Genomic DNA, 15,473 nt, shown 5'->3' with positions numbered 1-15,473 from the left:
TCTGATGTCATGCACCTTGACTTCTGGCCTTTGACATAGTCCCACACAACATTTAGTTTCTAAACTGGAGAGAGATGGGTTTGATGGATGATCTACTTGATGGACAAGGAATTGGCTGGATGGCCACATCCAGAGCATCAGTCAGTGGCTCAGTGTCCAAAAGGACATCAGTAACAAGTGGTGTCCCTCAAGGCCTGACATTGTCCAACCTTCATTGATGGCACAGATTCTGGGACAGAGCGCCCTCTCAGCAGGCTGTGGGTAACACCAAGCAGAGTGATGCCATGGAGTCATTGGAGGCAAGGGATGCCACCCAGAGTAACCCTGGGACAGGCTTGAGGAATGGGCCCACAAGAACCTCAACACCACCAAGTGTGGGGTGTTACACCTGAGTCAGGGCAATCCCTGGTATTGATAGACACTGGGGGAAGAATAGACTGGGAGCCCTGAGAAGGACTTGGGGAACTAGATGATCTTTTAAGGTCTCTTCCAAACCATTCTACAATTCTGTGATTTTATAGTGGTGGATGAAGATTGGATATGAGCCACCCATGTGCTCATATGCTGGGCTGCATCTGGTAAGTGACCAGCAGGCCAAAGAGTGGAATTTCCCTCTCCTCCATTCTCTTGAGACCCCACACAGAGTATTCTGTTCAACTCTGAGGCCACCCACACTAAGACATGTTCCTGTTAGAGCAGGTCCAGAGGAGGGAGACAAAAATGGTCAGAGGGGCTGGAACACCTCCTCTATAAAGATAGGTTGACAGAGTTGGGGCTATTAAGCCCAGAGAAGATAAGCCTCTGTGGAGACCTAGAGGGACCTACAAGAGAGCTGGAGATAAGACTTTTTACCAGGGCATTGATTTTCAAGTAAAATACAGTAATTTTAGACTAGATACAAGAAAGAAATTCTTTACTGTGAGGGTGGTGAGACACTGGAACAGGCTGCCCAGAGAAGCTGCAGATGTCCCACTCCTGAAAGTGTGCAAGGTCCACTTGGACAGGGCTTTGAGCAACCTCATATGTGGAAGATGTCCCTTCCCATGGCAGAAAGTTGAAACTTTAAATCTTGGGAGTGCTTAAAGGCTACCTCCTGCACAAACAATTCTGCAATTACACAGTTCCTGTTGGCTAATCTCTCTCTGGCCAGGAAGACCCAGAACTGGGATTTCCAAAACTACAGTCATCACTAGAGGAGTGTGGGAGAAGAACATCCTTTCATCAATTCACCTTCTCACATGAAAATTGTCATCAAACCTATGGGAATTATGTTTCCTCTCCCCTGAGCATTCCTGGTGGGTGAACTATCTGATAAAGGAGCATTACAGAAATTAATCTATCACTTTTATGGAGAACTGCAGTGATGTTATTATACCTTGTGTTCCAAACAGTACTGCCAGTTTGACCATCTGAGGCCAGACAGCTTCCCAAATTCCCAAAGGAACAACAAAGATATCATTTCAGAGGCTGATAATGTCTGCAACACAACAGGGCACTAAATTGTTTCTAGGTGTAATAGGGATCAAGATACTGAACCTTAAAATGTTCCCATCATCTTCCCTCACATGATGATTTTAGCAGCTAAATAAATGACTGCATAGTACCCTATGAAAACCAGAATGACAGGCTTCCAAACGGTGTGAAGCACTCAATTCTAAATAAAGCTATTCCTGAGACAACAGCCACTAAAACCACATCCCAGCCAAAGTGAATGGAATGGTTTTAAGTGAAAAGGGTGACTTTCAAAGCTTGTATCCATCCACAGCGCTTATTCTTTTCCCACTGCTGTTACTGCTCTCTTCAGTAGTAGTTCCTTCTGGAAAACTATTCCCAGAAAGGAGTGATAGCAGTGGCACAGGATGAACATGTGCAGCTGCCCTCTCACTCAGACTGTCTCCTTTTTGCTTCCTTGAAACAAAAAGGCCACTCACTAGAGGGGCAGAGGTGTCTGGTGGTGCTGGAAGCAGAGCACTGGGAAGGCTGGAGCACTGCTTTTAAAACAGTGGAATAGGTCCTCCAGCTTGAAGCTCTTCAGGGTCACAGCTGAGCTGCAAGGAAATGCAACAGCATCAAAACAAAACACAGATGGGGGGCAGGGAGGAAACAAATCATGCTCTCATCACAATAAAAGCTATTTTGACCCACTTTCAAAACAATACATCAATCTCACCTGCAACTCTCATCACACAACGAACAGAACTAAATATATTGAACAAACCAGCTCATAATTGTCTTTTTTCCCCATTCAGCCCTTACCAAGGTAACATCTCATCAGTCATTTTCTTACAGTGTCTGAAAGGATGTGGATTTTCTTTCGTGATTTAGGGACTGATCAACTGGAGGCAGTCTGCAGTTGCAAGAACAAAGCCTCCTCCCAGCATGGGGGTGATACAAAAAAGGCTTTAAGCATGGAGACAATTTTGATCCAAACAGAGAACTGAGGAGACAGAGAGAGCAAGAGGCACAAATGCCTCCCTCTGCACATGGGGCAGGGCAAGAGGCACAAAGGCAGCCTCACTTGTAGTTCAGGGCTGCAGGGAGGGCTGCAGGGTCAGTAGGGGCGTGGCTGCTGTCCAGTGCAGAATGGAGGGCACTGGAAAACAGGGTGCCAAAGAGAGCCCTAGCCTCATTTTCCTGGCAGACTCCCAGAGTCTCTTGAGATCAAGTGCTGTCCATTGGAGTCTGTCTCTTACAAAAGCCTCAGCTCCCCTGGATGAAACAAAAAATTGAAACAGTCCATGGCTGATGGCTGCAAAGGTTCACAGAGGCATGTCTTGCTTGTTGCTCTGCATCTTCTCCACTGCAGTCACCTCATGATATCCAGCCCATCAACATGACAGGTCCACAACAACTTCAAACCACAAGGGACATCCTTGTTGGGAAATCATTCTGAGAGGAAAGAGAGAAGATTACATGTCAACAGGAAAGCTCTCACTGGAACAGACAAAGGGACAGACAAAGCTTTGACACAGACACAACTAAACAGCAACAGCTTTGTCCACTCACAACGCAGCCCTCCCTCCCACAGCCAAGCTACTCTAATGATAAGGTTTCCCTCATGCAGACTTCCCCAGCTGGGTTAGATGGGGAAGATCCCCTTCCCCAGCAGCCATGAACTCCTCAGTCCTGACTAGCTTGGACTGTGGCAGGATGTTCTTCACTTGCTGGTATCCTGGGTGAGGAATGCCTTTGCCATGAATGGCCCCATCGAAGCCCATGGGCCCATACATCCACAGGATGCTATGGTCTCACTCCTTTCAGAAAGATGTTTCTTACATCATCCCCTGCTACCAGCCCTATCCCAGTCCAGAAGAACAAGAGCCTCTCAACCCTTAACAAGGACCAAGGCCAAAGCAAAGCTCTCTAATTTCTGTAAGGCCTGGGTAACTCCCCTACCACAACCCTCCTCAACTATAAACTCCCACCACCTTGGATTACCAGGCCACAGATGCCAAAGACATCCCATACCTCCCCAGTCCCAGGCACATTTGGCCTTCCCCTACATCATGGATTCCCATGTAGGAGCTGGGAGTCGGAGTGTAGGAGTTCTGGCTTCCAACCCCCACAGTTCCTTCCCCCAGGGAGCGACACCCAAACTCCAGGTGTTACCCTCCTGAAAAACCCCCTTGCCCATCAACTCTGGTTAGTAACCCCTGCCTGGTGGCTCTCCGCTCAGCCTATTTGGACCAGGACCACCAGACATGGCCTCACTGTTTTCTTGGGGTCCTTTTTCCTCTTCTTGTCAGAGGCATTGAGGTAGGCCTGTTCCCTGGCCCTGTAGGAAGGGCCTCGGCTCAGCTCCCTCTCGCTGTAGGGAGGCAGGCTGTCCTCCTCCTCCTCCTCCTCGTCCTGCTCGGGGGACGACGACTGCTGCGGCGGCGGCTGCGACTTCTCGGCTTTGTAGGTGGAGGGTGGTGACCAGGCATAGTATGTGCTGCCTCCTCTCTGGCTGGGCTGCGAGCTCAGCTTCGAGGGGGTTGCACAGTGGTCACCGCTCTCATCATAGCTCCGGGATTTCCTCTCCAAGACGCTGCTGAGGTAGGAGTGATCGTATTTCTGGCTCCCTCCGGGCGTCCGGCTCACCAGCCTGGGGAGGTGCTTCTCCTCGTGGGCCCGTCTGCGGGGTGGGCTGTAGGACCAGCCCCGATCCGAGTCCGTCAGCGGCTCCCGATTGCCCCTGCAGCGCTTGGTGTAGTATTCCTCCATGGAGCTGTCCTGGTGGGGCAGGCCCCCGGCGCCGCGCCCGCCGTGCGACTCGGAGCGCTCGAAGCGCCGCATGTCCTGACTGTCTGCCCGCCGCGGCCGCTGGCTGTAGGACTCGGCAAAGGCCGCCAGCTCGTCCATGGACACGGCCGGCACTCCCACCGAGAAACTCTTACGGGACAGCATCTCCGACTTGGATCTCTGCTGGCTGCAACGGGGAGGAGGCAGTTAGAGGGCAGGATCCAGCTGCGCTCATCCCCTCGGCTGCCTGCACAGACAATGGAGGGAAACAGGCCCTCCTAGGGGCATGAATCATCTGAGCTGTTTTCATCGTCTTCCATAGGAAGAGATCTATCACATCCCGGAAACCTCGGGTTCTCCCTGCTGACTGTAAAGGCAGCTTAAGTGCAAATAGCTCAGGTTCTTCATGTCTAATGTTACCTGAGGTTACCCCCAGGGTGCACATGCCCTGTCGTCCAATGTGCAGGGCTGGACCTGCTTCTCCTTCATCCTAGAGCTTGTAGGTGTAAATCCTGCTGGAAAAACCCAAGAACCCAGCTACAGAAGCTCACAGCAGGGCAGTTTTGAAGCAGGTTTAAAGACAGTGAGCTGGTACAATAGCCCAGTACTGAAGGAAGGAAATCCCTGCCATTGCTTTTGGAATACTGGGCTGCTTGAGGGAAGGTTGTGCTATCTCTCTTTTAGGCAGCAGAGTGCAAGTCCTTCAGGCCTCTAGCACTGGTTTGGCTGCATCAAAGCAGGAGGGCGTGACTCCTATATAATAAAGCACACCGGCACTGGGAAGTGCTGGAGGCACCAGATACAGAGCTCAAGAGTTTGCACTTTTGATTTGACACAATTTGCACTTTCCCACTATAGGAAGGGTGGCTTGGCCCCCTATTGATCTCACTTTTACATCTCACTGGGACTGGGGCTTGTACCTAGCTTTACTCAGCAGGCTTGTGGCAATCAGTTTCATTCTGACCTCATCTAATGACACATCCAGATTTCCTGTTTCTCTCTAGCCCTTCTCTCCTGCTAAGCAGAGCAAGGGCAGCAGGAAATAGGGGAGAGCTACCAGTCCATCTGTCCCTTCTGCTTTCTTTACCACTTTGCCAGAACGAGCTGCCCCCCGACAGTGGTGTCCCTCACCTGTGCCAGTAGCTGTCCCGCTCATCCCTGTAATCAGACATGGCCTGTGATCTGGAGGTGCTGCCTCCCCCCACGACTCCTGCCCAGTACTCGGCGTCGCCGTCCATGTCCCCTGCTGGGGGCAGAGGTTTCCTCCGCGCCTGCCGGTAGGGCTGGCGGAAGTTCAGGTCCTCCTCGTGCAGCGAGCTCAGCTCAGACACGGTGTTGTTATCTGCAGTGGGGGGTGCAGGAAAGAAATGAGATGGGCATCGCCTGATGGCAGCCAGGCAGGGATTATAAAGGTATCACAAATGGCTTGAGGGTTCAACTGAGTTCAACCTTCAGGAAGAGTTTCTCCTCAGTAGCAGGTGTGAGCTCCCTGCCCTTGTGAGGTGGTCACCAAGCTTGGTGGGACACCACTACAGCACAGAAGTTGTGCTACCTCCCCTTTTCCTGGTGTGAGACAGGCTGGCTCTGGATTTGGCCTGACTCGCCCAGCTGAAACAAAAGCAACCCCCTCAAAAAAAAGATTAGGAAAAAAGTAAAAGTCTGTCTGAATCACTGTCAGTCTCTACCTCATCAAGCACACTGACATCTGTAGGCCTGACATACCAATCTGCAGAGGTCTTTTTATAGTAAATCTTGTGGGTGGAGAAGACTGTGTGCTCAGCAATGACTGTTTTAGAAGTACATATAATTTGTTCGTTATGCCTAATCTGTACAGTGCTTTGATGTAGTGTCATTCCTTAAAGCCCTTCCCTTCAATGATTTTCAGGATCCCACATGTCTGTTTTAAGTGAGCCTCCAGCAGTGCCTAACATGGGTTAGCTCTGTGTGCTGCCCACAGGACCTGAGCCCCCAGCCTGCCACTGTCTTCTGCACACAGCAGCCACAGGACAAACAGCAGCACTGCAAGCTCTCCCCACACACCTTGTCCCATTCTGCACCTCTGCCTCCTAATGTGAAAAGATCCTCACTTGGGTTTGTATTCTGACACACATTAAGCGCAGCCTCAGCCTTTATTTAAGGAAATAAAGCTTACAAGAGGCTATGGGAAGACAGTGAGGAGTTTCACACAGCTCAGTTCAGAGTTTGCACCACATCCCTATTCACCACCCTGCTCCTTCTGCAGAGCAACAGCCACTCCAAGCAAACTTCCTTCAAGCCGTACTGTGGTTACTGCAGCCCACAAAACACACTTTTAATAAAATTATCCCTCTCCTATCTTCCCATGCTGAGAATTTACAGACACCACAATATTCCAGCTGTTATCACACCACAGGCTGTAGAAGGTATGAGTAGAGACTTGGCTTTTCAGATGCTGATGATCCCAAAGATTAATTATCTGAGTGGACAATTTTCATGAGCTTTTCAGTATCCCTTACTTTTCTCTACGAATGATTAGGCAAGCACCAGACCTTGAAAACTGGAACATACCTGTAGATACCTAAAATCTAGACTTTATCTATCCCAATTAGCTTATCCTGGATATCATATCCTAGGGGCTGACCCTGTGGTAAAGCAAGTGAACTTTTAACTATGAATTTCCCAATCTTTCTTAGGTCAGTGTAAAAAAAAAAAAAAAAAAATCAAACCATGCTTATTTCTCACATCGTTCTCGCATCCTCCTAGCCGGGTCAAACTGAGCCAATTCCTTCTCCACGTAGTACAACACCTTCATGGAGTCCCTGTCCTTGTCAGTCTGGATCCTGTAGCCCTTGCGCACTGCTAGGGAGAAAATATAAAACATTTGAGGAAAATCCATGTAAGAAGAAGGAGCCTTTCCCACAGCACTGCTTCTGGAGTTGAGCTCATGTCTGCAGGCAGGTAGGCTGCGTCAAAACATGCTGAAGTCAGTCACTGCTTCACAAGAAATTTGTCTACAGCGTGGGATGTGAAACTGTAAGAACTTGCATCATTTTAAAAGTTTGCAAATGCCCAATTTGTACAACCCAATGCATCCAGTGATAGACACTGAGCATAGTGGGACATCCTCACAGCACCTCAGCCTCCCTCATGTGAGACAAGCTCGCTCTGCAGTTAGCCTGCTTTGCCCAGCTAAAACAAAAGCAACCCCCTCATTGCCACAGAGTGATTCCAACTCCCACAGATGATGGCACAGAGAAAAGCAGAACTCATTTCTCCTTCCTCAGCACTACTGAAAGGATTTGTCATGGTATGGGAGAAGCAGTCCCAGAAGATCAGGCTAACTCTAAGATCTCAGTCTGCAGGAGAAGCAGGTGGCTGAGCATTTGGGAGTTGGCACTGTGCAAGACCACTCCACCCTCCCACCCCCATGAATTTTCCTCACACAATTGAAGAGCGTGTGGCAGAAGCTCCAGAGAATACAGAAGGAAACACAAAGTCCCACAAAGCACATTGCATTGCTTTGAGATTTATACAGACTCCAGGGATGAGGCCAACCAGGTCGCTGGTAGCTGTGAAACTGCTCTTTATAAGATTATTTATAAATTCTTTACAAGCTTAACTTTACAGAAAAGGTATCTATCTTAGACATACATGAAATGCTTGACTTCTGGGAAGTTTGGACAGCTTTTTGACTTGTCTATGTGCCTGTGTGTGAAAAAGAAGGACCTACACACCTGGAGCCAGAGCAGATTTAACTCTGGCAGGTTACCTCCAGGCACACTTTACCTACTAACAATAGCTACAAACAGCCTGACTACCTCAAGGCAGATATGTGGTCAGCAAGAACTCCACCTTTCCACTCTTTCTTTGAAGAAAATAAGGTTTTTATAGCAGATTATTTAAGAAAAGTCTCAGCCTGGAGCTATTTCAGGATTGACAGAAATTCAGATCTAGGTACAAGAGAGGACTACAACCCTCAAATTCAGCCTTATTAGAGCATCATTGTAAGGACAATTCACTTAGCACTACAAAATGGAACCTGCCTACCTTGCATGGGGTTAGCACGTTCCCTTGCAGGAATACTGCAGTGCTGCATCAATGCTTCTGCTGGGGAACAATTTAAACACTTGGACAGTGCTTCTGAGCCAACCTGTTCCTTCTGTTTTATCCCTCACCACCGCAACACATCAAGCTATTAACATATGGGTTCGGTAGTACGTCGCATAGTATGTGCTGTGTGGGCTGAGCAAGGACTTGGCAGAGGTATTCTTAGGCACCTCCTGTCCTAAACTGCTGTGCATGTGTCTGTGCAGTAGGAAATAACCATGCTCTGCTTCAGGAATGGCTGTGCCATAGAAATGGGTAGAGTGATTCCTCCCACAACCCCACAGATTGCTTCAGAAGCAAAGTGCTTTACTGTGGGTTTGGACTGCACATGTGTAAGATAAGTGATTGCATTTGGAGATATTACCTTGTCTGCCTGCACCTGGGAATGGTATAGGATCTAAAAATATAGTAGGGGTCTGTCAGGGTCCTTCCTTTAACGTGCCTCCAGAGAGTTTAGCTGACAGCACAGTGTGGCTTATTATCCCTGTGAGTGAGTGCACAGTGGCTGGAAATGCAGACAGTGGTTTACAGAACACAAGGAATCCTGCCTTTGCCTCCTGAAGTGGAAACACAGCTGGTCTCCTCAAGTGAGGCTGGACTGACTGGCCTCAGAAGTGACAGCTCTGCTCAGCATGAGAAGCAAGGGCAGTTCTCCACCTCACCATCATGACTGGTACCTCACTTCTGTCTGGTACCGTGCCAGGAAGGAGGCCTCTCTCCAGTCTTTCTTCTAATGTGCAGACTAGGAGCTCATTTATACACAGGCCAGCAAACCACTCTGACCTACTCATACCCTTTGGGGTACTTGAACAGGCAGCTTCCAGACTGTGTCGCGCCAGAGCCACAGCTCACACTGAGCCTGTGCCAAACAGCAATTTGGGCAACCCCTATAGCTCCTGGAACTCATGGAGAATTAGCTAGGCTTCATACTAAACTTGCTATTGCAGCTGTGTATCACAAGGCAAATTAATTTCTTGGTTAATTCTTCAAATATCTAGAAATTAATTTTGGATTTAAATCTGCAAAGATTACTGTGAACAGCTAATAAAAAAAATATTTTCCACTACAGAGGAAGCAGTTTTGTCTCTACGTTTGTTTATTAACTACTTCTCATAATGATACTAAATGTTCAGCTTATTAAATCTCTTCATTATTCCTTCAGCTGAGAACCAAAGATATTATTGTTTCTTCCTCACACTCTTCATCTGTAAATTGACTAAATCATTTAATCAGGTCTGAAACATTTTAAGTCCATTTTAATTATAAAGAGACAAAGATGCAGAGATGTTGACCACATGTCCAGAACCACTTGCTGAAGTCAAAGGGAATGGAACATTCTTCCCATATTTTCTTCTCTTGAACAGTTCATAAATTTCTAATGCTTAATTTGTATTTAACCTAAACACTATTTTTATTCTTCCGTGGGTGGAACCAACTCAGCCAAAACTGTAAGCTGTCTCCCTCCCCAGAAAGGACAGCACTACTATTTTTTTTTCAGACAAGTATGTTTAAGAAGTAAATGATGCCTCATCCTTATACCCTTTTAATGTTAAAAGCTAGGACCAGAAGCTTCCCTGTGTGAAGAGTTTAAAGGATCTATATGAGAACCTCTAGGTAACCATTGCATTTAAAATAGAGCATAAATCCTAACTTCTCTGTTGTCAACACTCTTCTAAATAAGAGAGCTAAATGTTTTGGGTGTTTTTTACCTCCATTCAGCCCTAAATTTAGGATAGAGTTCCTAGGCTTAATCTCAGCTTTGCCACATGGCTTTTATAACCCCAGACAAATTTTCTAAATATCCTCAGGCCTGAGTTTGCTCACTAGATCCCTTCATAGGGGTAATTTATAAGCACAGAATCTATCTAGGGCAAAGGCTGCCATTTTTAGCCAGAACTACAGAATCCTCCAGTGTCTATCCCCCAGTACTTCAGATCCCATTTTTTCAAACTGACTTGACAGAAAGGTGGAAGCCCCAAAGCTACAAGGTTTCAGATCAAACCTACAGCAGCTGTGTGGAGGACACAGAGGCTTTTTATTCTCCTTCTGAGAAAGGCTTTTATTATAAACTCAACCATTACCTGTTTTGTTTAGCTTGCTGTCTGGCCAACAAGCAAATAAGTAGCTTGGGAAAACCACACAGTGTCTTCTCTTCTACAGCCTGTCATTAGGGGATATTCTGGCATTGTGGAGGACCTTAAGAGCAAAAGAACAGTGTACAGGCTATAATTGTCCCTTATCTCCACAGTTCATGCACCTTGAACAACAGGTCCATGATCCAGAATAAGGGTTTGTCCATATTATTGCAAAAAAGATTAACTATTTTTAAAAAGTTTAAGAATCTCTGCTGTCTTGCCACAAAGGTTAAAGCACTGTGATAATGTCTTTATTTGCCATATATACTATTTCCTGTCAAGTCCTGAGGTGAGGGATTAAGACTAGATATTTGATTTGGATGCATTATATATTAAATGCATCCTTCTGAGTAAGGATCATGGGATCCTAAGAGCCATTCCACTTGGCTACCAAACGTATGCACTGTTTTTTACTCTGAACTCGTGTTCTGCTAGCAGAGACAAGACTGGGAGCTGTGACCTGAGTCTTAAAAAAATCCCTGGAGTTCCCACAACCAAGACCACACTCTATGTGCAGCGACATTTTTCACAGGAGAAAAAAACTGAAGCACTGGGGTGTCATTCATCATTTTCTGACAAAGGTTTTTGAATTGGATACATTCTGTGTTGGATCAGTAATTGATTTATTTCCTATTTCAAAATGCTCCATTCCAGAGCTCCGTTTCAATTTCAGTGGCCAAAAAAACAAGTCTGATTGCTGAAAGAAAATACTTTTTGTAATTCCAGAAAGGTTAATATTCTGACTGGAGCAGTGGAAGCATGTGTAGGGTTGTTTCAGAAGCTTAATTAATTATGCTACTTAATCTTGTCCTTCCAGATGTGTTTGATCAACACACTGTTGTGAGTTAATTTAACAACTGATACTTAGTGTGGTGAAACCAGTCATGTAGCTGGGTTAGTGATGACTCTCCATTGGTGAGAGCCATGTCTGCTGCAGAATGTTAGAATTTAGACAGCCACTCTGACCCTGAAATGCATGTGGCTAAATAGCTGCCCTCTTTTCTCCCTGATGGCAGCTTCCTGTGCAGCAGCAGAAGTGACCCTCCCCAAGACAAGAGGCATCATACTGGCACTCTAGGTCTGACACTCATCCACAGCTTCTTTCTAGTCAGAAGCCTTTCACCACTCACCTTTCACAAATGCCAAGGCTGAAAAAAAAAAAAAAAAAAGGGTAACCTACTGACTTCTGTACAACAGAGGACAGGGTCCAGCCCCAAAAGATTTTGGACAGAAATATCAAGGGAATAGGTTACTTTGCCCAAAATGCCATGGGGACAGTAAAGCATGCTGCAGCAAAAACTGCTGCCAGAGGTCAAGCAGTACCATACAGAGGGTTGGAAGGACAGTTTACAAAGAGAAAGGAGCTTGAAAAGCATCAGCTCTAAGGGGAAAATGGCTCTTGCTTCTGTTCTCCCAAAATCATCTTCATCCTTTTGTCCTCTGCAAGTGAACATCTGCAGCAGTAATGAGAGGGGTCCTGTATAGGAACTTGGCTTCCCATTCCCTGCTGGCCTAATTAGGCACCCACAACGTGACTCTGTGTTGATGGTCCCAGAAAAGTTCGACCACACGGCCCTAATGCAAATGTCACTGTCAGCAACAGAAAATGCAGTTTCCCTGTGTTTCTTCTCTTTACACCACTCAATCACTGACAACTGTTCCTCCCCTTCCCAGCCCTACTCCCAGTAAAAGGACTGAATGTTGTGCCTGGCACTGCAAATTACCATTTTGGCTTCCTCCGCTGGCCTCACTTGGGGCTAAGGGAGGGGGGTGTGACTTATCCATCAGCACAGCAGGAGATGGAACACCAGCTACAGGAACACTGGGGATGTAGTACGGACCCGGCATGGCAGAGACTGCAGGAGGGTACCCAGCTTTTGCTGCTTTGCCTGCCACATACACTGAAAAAGAAAAAGAACAAGAGTCAGCATCACACACCAGCCCCCCATAGACCCTCTGGACACGCAGATGAAACCTGCATCAACATTGGCGGCATCCCCACAGGAGACAACCAGACAAATTAACAAGGACCAACCTGAATTTCTCTAAGCCGCAAAGGGTACTGAGGGGAGTTTAAAATATGCACTGCATATAATAATAGTACATATCATAATAATGGCACTGCAAGATGCCCAGAAAGACACTCAGGGTGTTACAGCCAGCATTACCGCTGCCATGATTTAGTGGCAGGTCAGCTTTAAAAATAACTGATGACTCAAGCAGCAGGATGAGGCTCATGGAACTTGACAGATCTGACTGAGCCTGACCAGGAACCTTGCTGGGTTGCAAGGATTTTGCACTGTTGTAGAGGACAGCTGATTTGCATTGCCAGGAAGAAACCTCCCAGAATGCTCTTAGCTCTGACCGGCAACATTCACTGACACAACAACAACTTTGGAATGGGAGCATAACACTTTGGAAAAGCAGGCACAGCTGCCAAGGCAGGGAGGGCTTGGGAAATTACATTTGTAATTAACTTTGAGCATTCAACCATTGAGTAATAGGTCAGATGCTTCACTCCCTAAGAACCAGTTCTTTAGCCAAGCAAAGTGCTCAGGGCAAAGGAAGCAATATTAGCAGATTCTCCTCCTGCTCTGCCAGGGAGCAGCAGTAGTAGGGAAAATTTGCACCAGGCTTGGACAGGGTCACTCACGTGCCCGGGGACAGCAGCAGGACTCAGGACAGCAAGGGCAGCGGACGTAACAGCAGCAGCTGTGTGGGCAGCACTGGCACCAGCAGATCCCCACCAGGAGGAAGAATAGGAACGCCCCCAGGATCACCAGGCCCACAAAGACCCACTCTGGAAAACAAGGGGAGAAAGGGAGATACTTACAGGACTGCAGAGCACTGTGGAAGAGAACCTCAGCAACATCCTCCCAGTGGAGAGCATGGGGACAAAACACACAGGTGAGTAACAGGAGAGGAGCGACTCCCTGCGGGTCTGGGTCTACTGGAGTAGACTGGGTCTACTCCTCCTCTTGTGTCAAAGCAGAAATGGCACATGACAGTGAGAAATGAGGTACAGAGACATGGTCCCTTCTGGCAGCATCTCTGGCTGGCTGTGAGGTGAGCAGCACAGAGGCAGCAGCCCCAGTTGCCCGGGCAGAAACCCTTCACCCCGCAGCAGACCTGTGCCAGCGCCCCAGGATGTGCTCCACTAGCACTTGGACCTCATCAAAGACTCATTCTTCTTGGCCATGTTCATGCCCTGCTTATGTGTTTGTTCCCTACCCACATTCTGGTTTTAATGGGCCAAAGGATGGTGAAAAGCAGGCTATAAATAGCCCAGTAAAGGAGCCAGGCCTGCCCCTTTGCATCAGGCCTACGCATGCAATTATTCTTCTTTTGAATGTGCCCAACTAACATCCTATTCAGGCGCCACAGCCAGCCAGCAAAACTAACAACCACTTTTTTTCTCCCCCATTGAAGCCTCAGATGATGTGTGCCAGGCCCCAAAAGGGCTGAAAAACACCCTACAAATAAAAGCATGCAAGAGCTGGCAGACAAAAAAAAAAAGAGGAGGGGGCTTAAAGGCGAAGGGGAGGGAGAAAATGTTTCTCCAATTTTGCTGCTGGAAAATCTGGTGGGAGCAGGGTTCAGCCTGTGCCAGGGCAGCACCTACCGCCACATAGGAATTCCACAGACTAAGGGAATGATGAGTGAGCACATCTGGACCAAGAAATTACAAGACTGAACATACAGGAGGTCTGCAGCTGGTTTTATGTTAGAGAAATGCACCAACCTATCTCAAAGCAAGACTGCCGGTGGGGAAAAGACTTCAGCTGCGCCCAGGTGGTCATTCAACCACCTTGGAAAAATAGCAAAAAGCAAATAAAGACATGGTGGAGCTGTGAGAAAGGGTTTATTTCCACTTCAGAGGAAAAAAAGCAGCAGATCAGTATTTCCAAACAGAAGTCCAATGTTCACTAAAGAGTCTCCTGGTACATTATTATTATTTGAGATGAAGAAGTATTGACACAAGGATTGCCATGTGCACGAAGAATCACACTGGGAAAACAGTGCACCCCTCACCTGTGTTGCTAAGCTAAAATGTCAAGGAAAAATGTTTCATTTAGACCATTCAAAACAGAATTTTTCCTAGTTTTTAATACAACACAAAAAATTAAAAGTGTCATTTTTGATCCATCCACAGCGCTCTGTTTGAACAAAAGTAGGATTCTTAACTTTGTTGGAGCTTTCCTTAACTCTTTTACAAACAATTACCCTCTTTTAAAATGTCGTTTTAAATCTAGAATTTAAAATTTCCTTACAAAAATGTCAGTCAAAGCTCTGGCATCTACAAATCAAAACACTTCAGAAGCGTGAAGTGATTTTTTTTTAATTCTTTATTTCTTTTTTGGCTGACACAGATGAATTTCATTTAAATTTGCATTTAATTTTGGTCTCTTTGGAATGATTTTTTGGTGTTGAACTTACTATATGCTGAGAAAAACTCAGCTAACAAGTGAGGAAAGGGCAGAAGGCAAGCACTCATGAATGGGAAAGCAAGATCTGAGAGATTACTGACAAAGTCCCTCAAGTTCAGCTTCTAGCAGCTGTTTTGCTTGATATTTTCATAAGTTACCTTGACACAGAAAATAAGAATGTGTTAAAATATCATGACAGTAAGCAGCAGGGATGCATTCTCACTAAAGGCTGGGACATGTTTTACCAAGGGCTAGTTGTCCTTGGGTCTACAATAGGAAACATGAAATGTGGTATTATCCTGAATTTCAAAGTATGCAGCAATACTTTCAGGGTCACAGGTTCAAAGATCAAGAGCTATTTTTTTCTGAACAGGACTTCACTGGTTGAAAAGAACTGAAAAACAAGAGAAATGATCCATATATATATACACATAGGATTACTGTCACCACTCACACAATACAGCCACCAAAAATGGCGAATGGAGTCCTAGGCCCAATAAGGGAAGAATTTCCAGTGGCATTAAGGAAATATCAATGCCATCACACAAGGCCTCCTCTCCATGTTGCTTCATCTGAAGTTACTGATGTTATACAGCTCTGT

At 46.6% G+C, this 15,473-nt stretch overlaps 1 protein-coding gene across 1 annotated transcript in view; it reads right to left on the bottom strand.

Annotated features, from left to right (window-relative positions):
- Positions 1–2,853: 2,853 nt before the first annotated feature.
- The window catches only part of ILDR2 (immunoglobulin like domain containing receptor 2), a 33,399-nt gene continuing 20,779 nt past the window's right edge, over positions 2,854–15,473 (bottom strand). Inside the window, exons 5-10 of the mRNA XM_062511353.1 lie at positions 13,099–13,245; positions 12,170–12,346; positions 6,946–7,062; positions 5,356–5,566; positions 3,712–4,411; positions 2,854–2,889 (exon numbers count right to left, since the gene is read on the bottom strand). Coding sequence (XP_062367337.1) covers positions 2,854–2,889; positions 3,712–4,411; positions 5,356–5,566; positions 6,946–7,062; positions 12,170–12,346; positions 13,099–13,245 — 1,388 coding nt within the window. The remainder of the gene's footprint in view (positions 2,890–3,711; positions 4,412–5,355; positions 5,567–6,945; positions 7,063–12,169; positions 12,347–13,098; positions 13,246–15,473) is intronic.

This window comes from Cinclus cinclus, chromosome 2, assembly GCF_963662255.1.
Source record: "Cinclus cinclus chromosome 2, bCinCin1.1, whole genome shotgun sequence".
Classification (NCBI taxonomy): Eukaryota; Metazoa; Chordata; class Aves; order Passeriformes; family Cinclidae; genus Cinclus; species Cinclus cinclus.
Note: the sequence above shows the minus strand (reverse complement) of the source record. Positions and strands in the feature narration are given on the sequence as shown.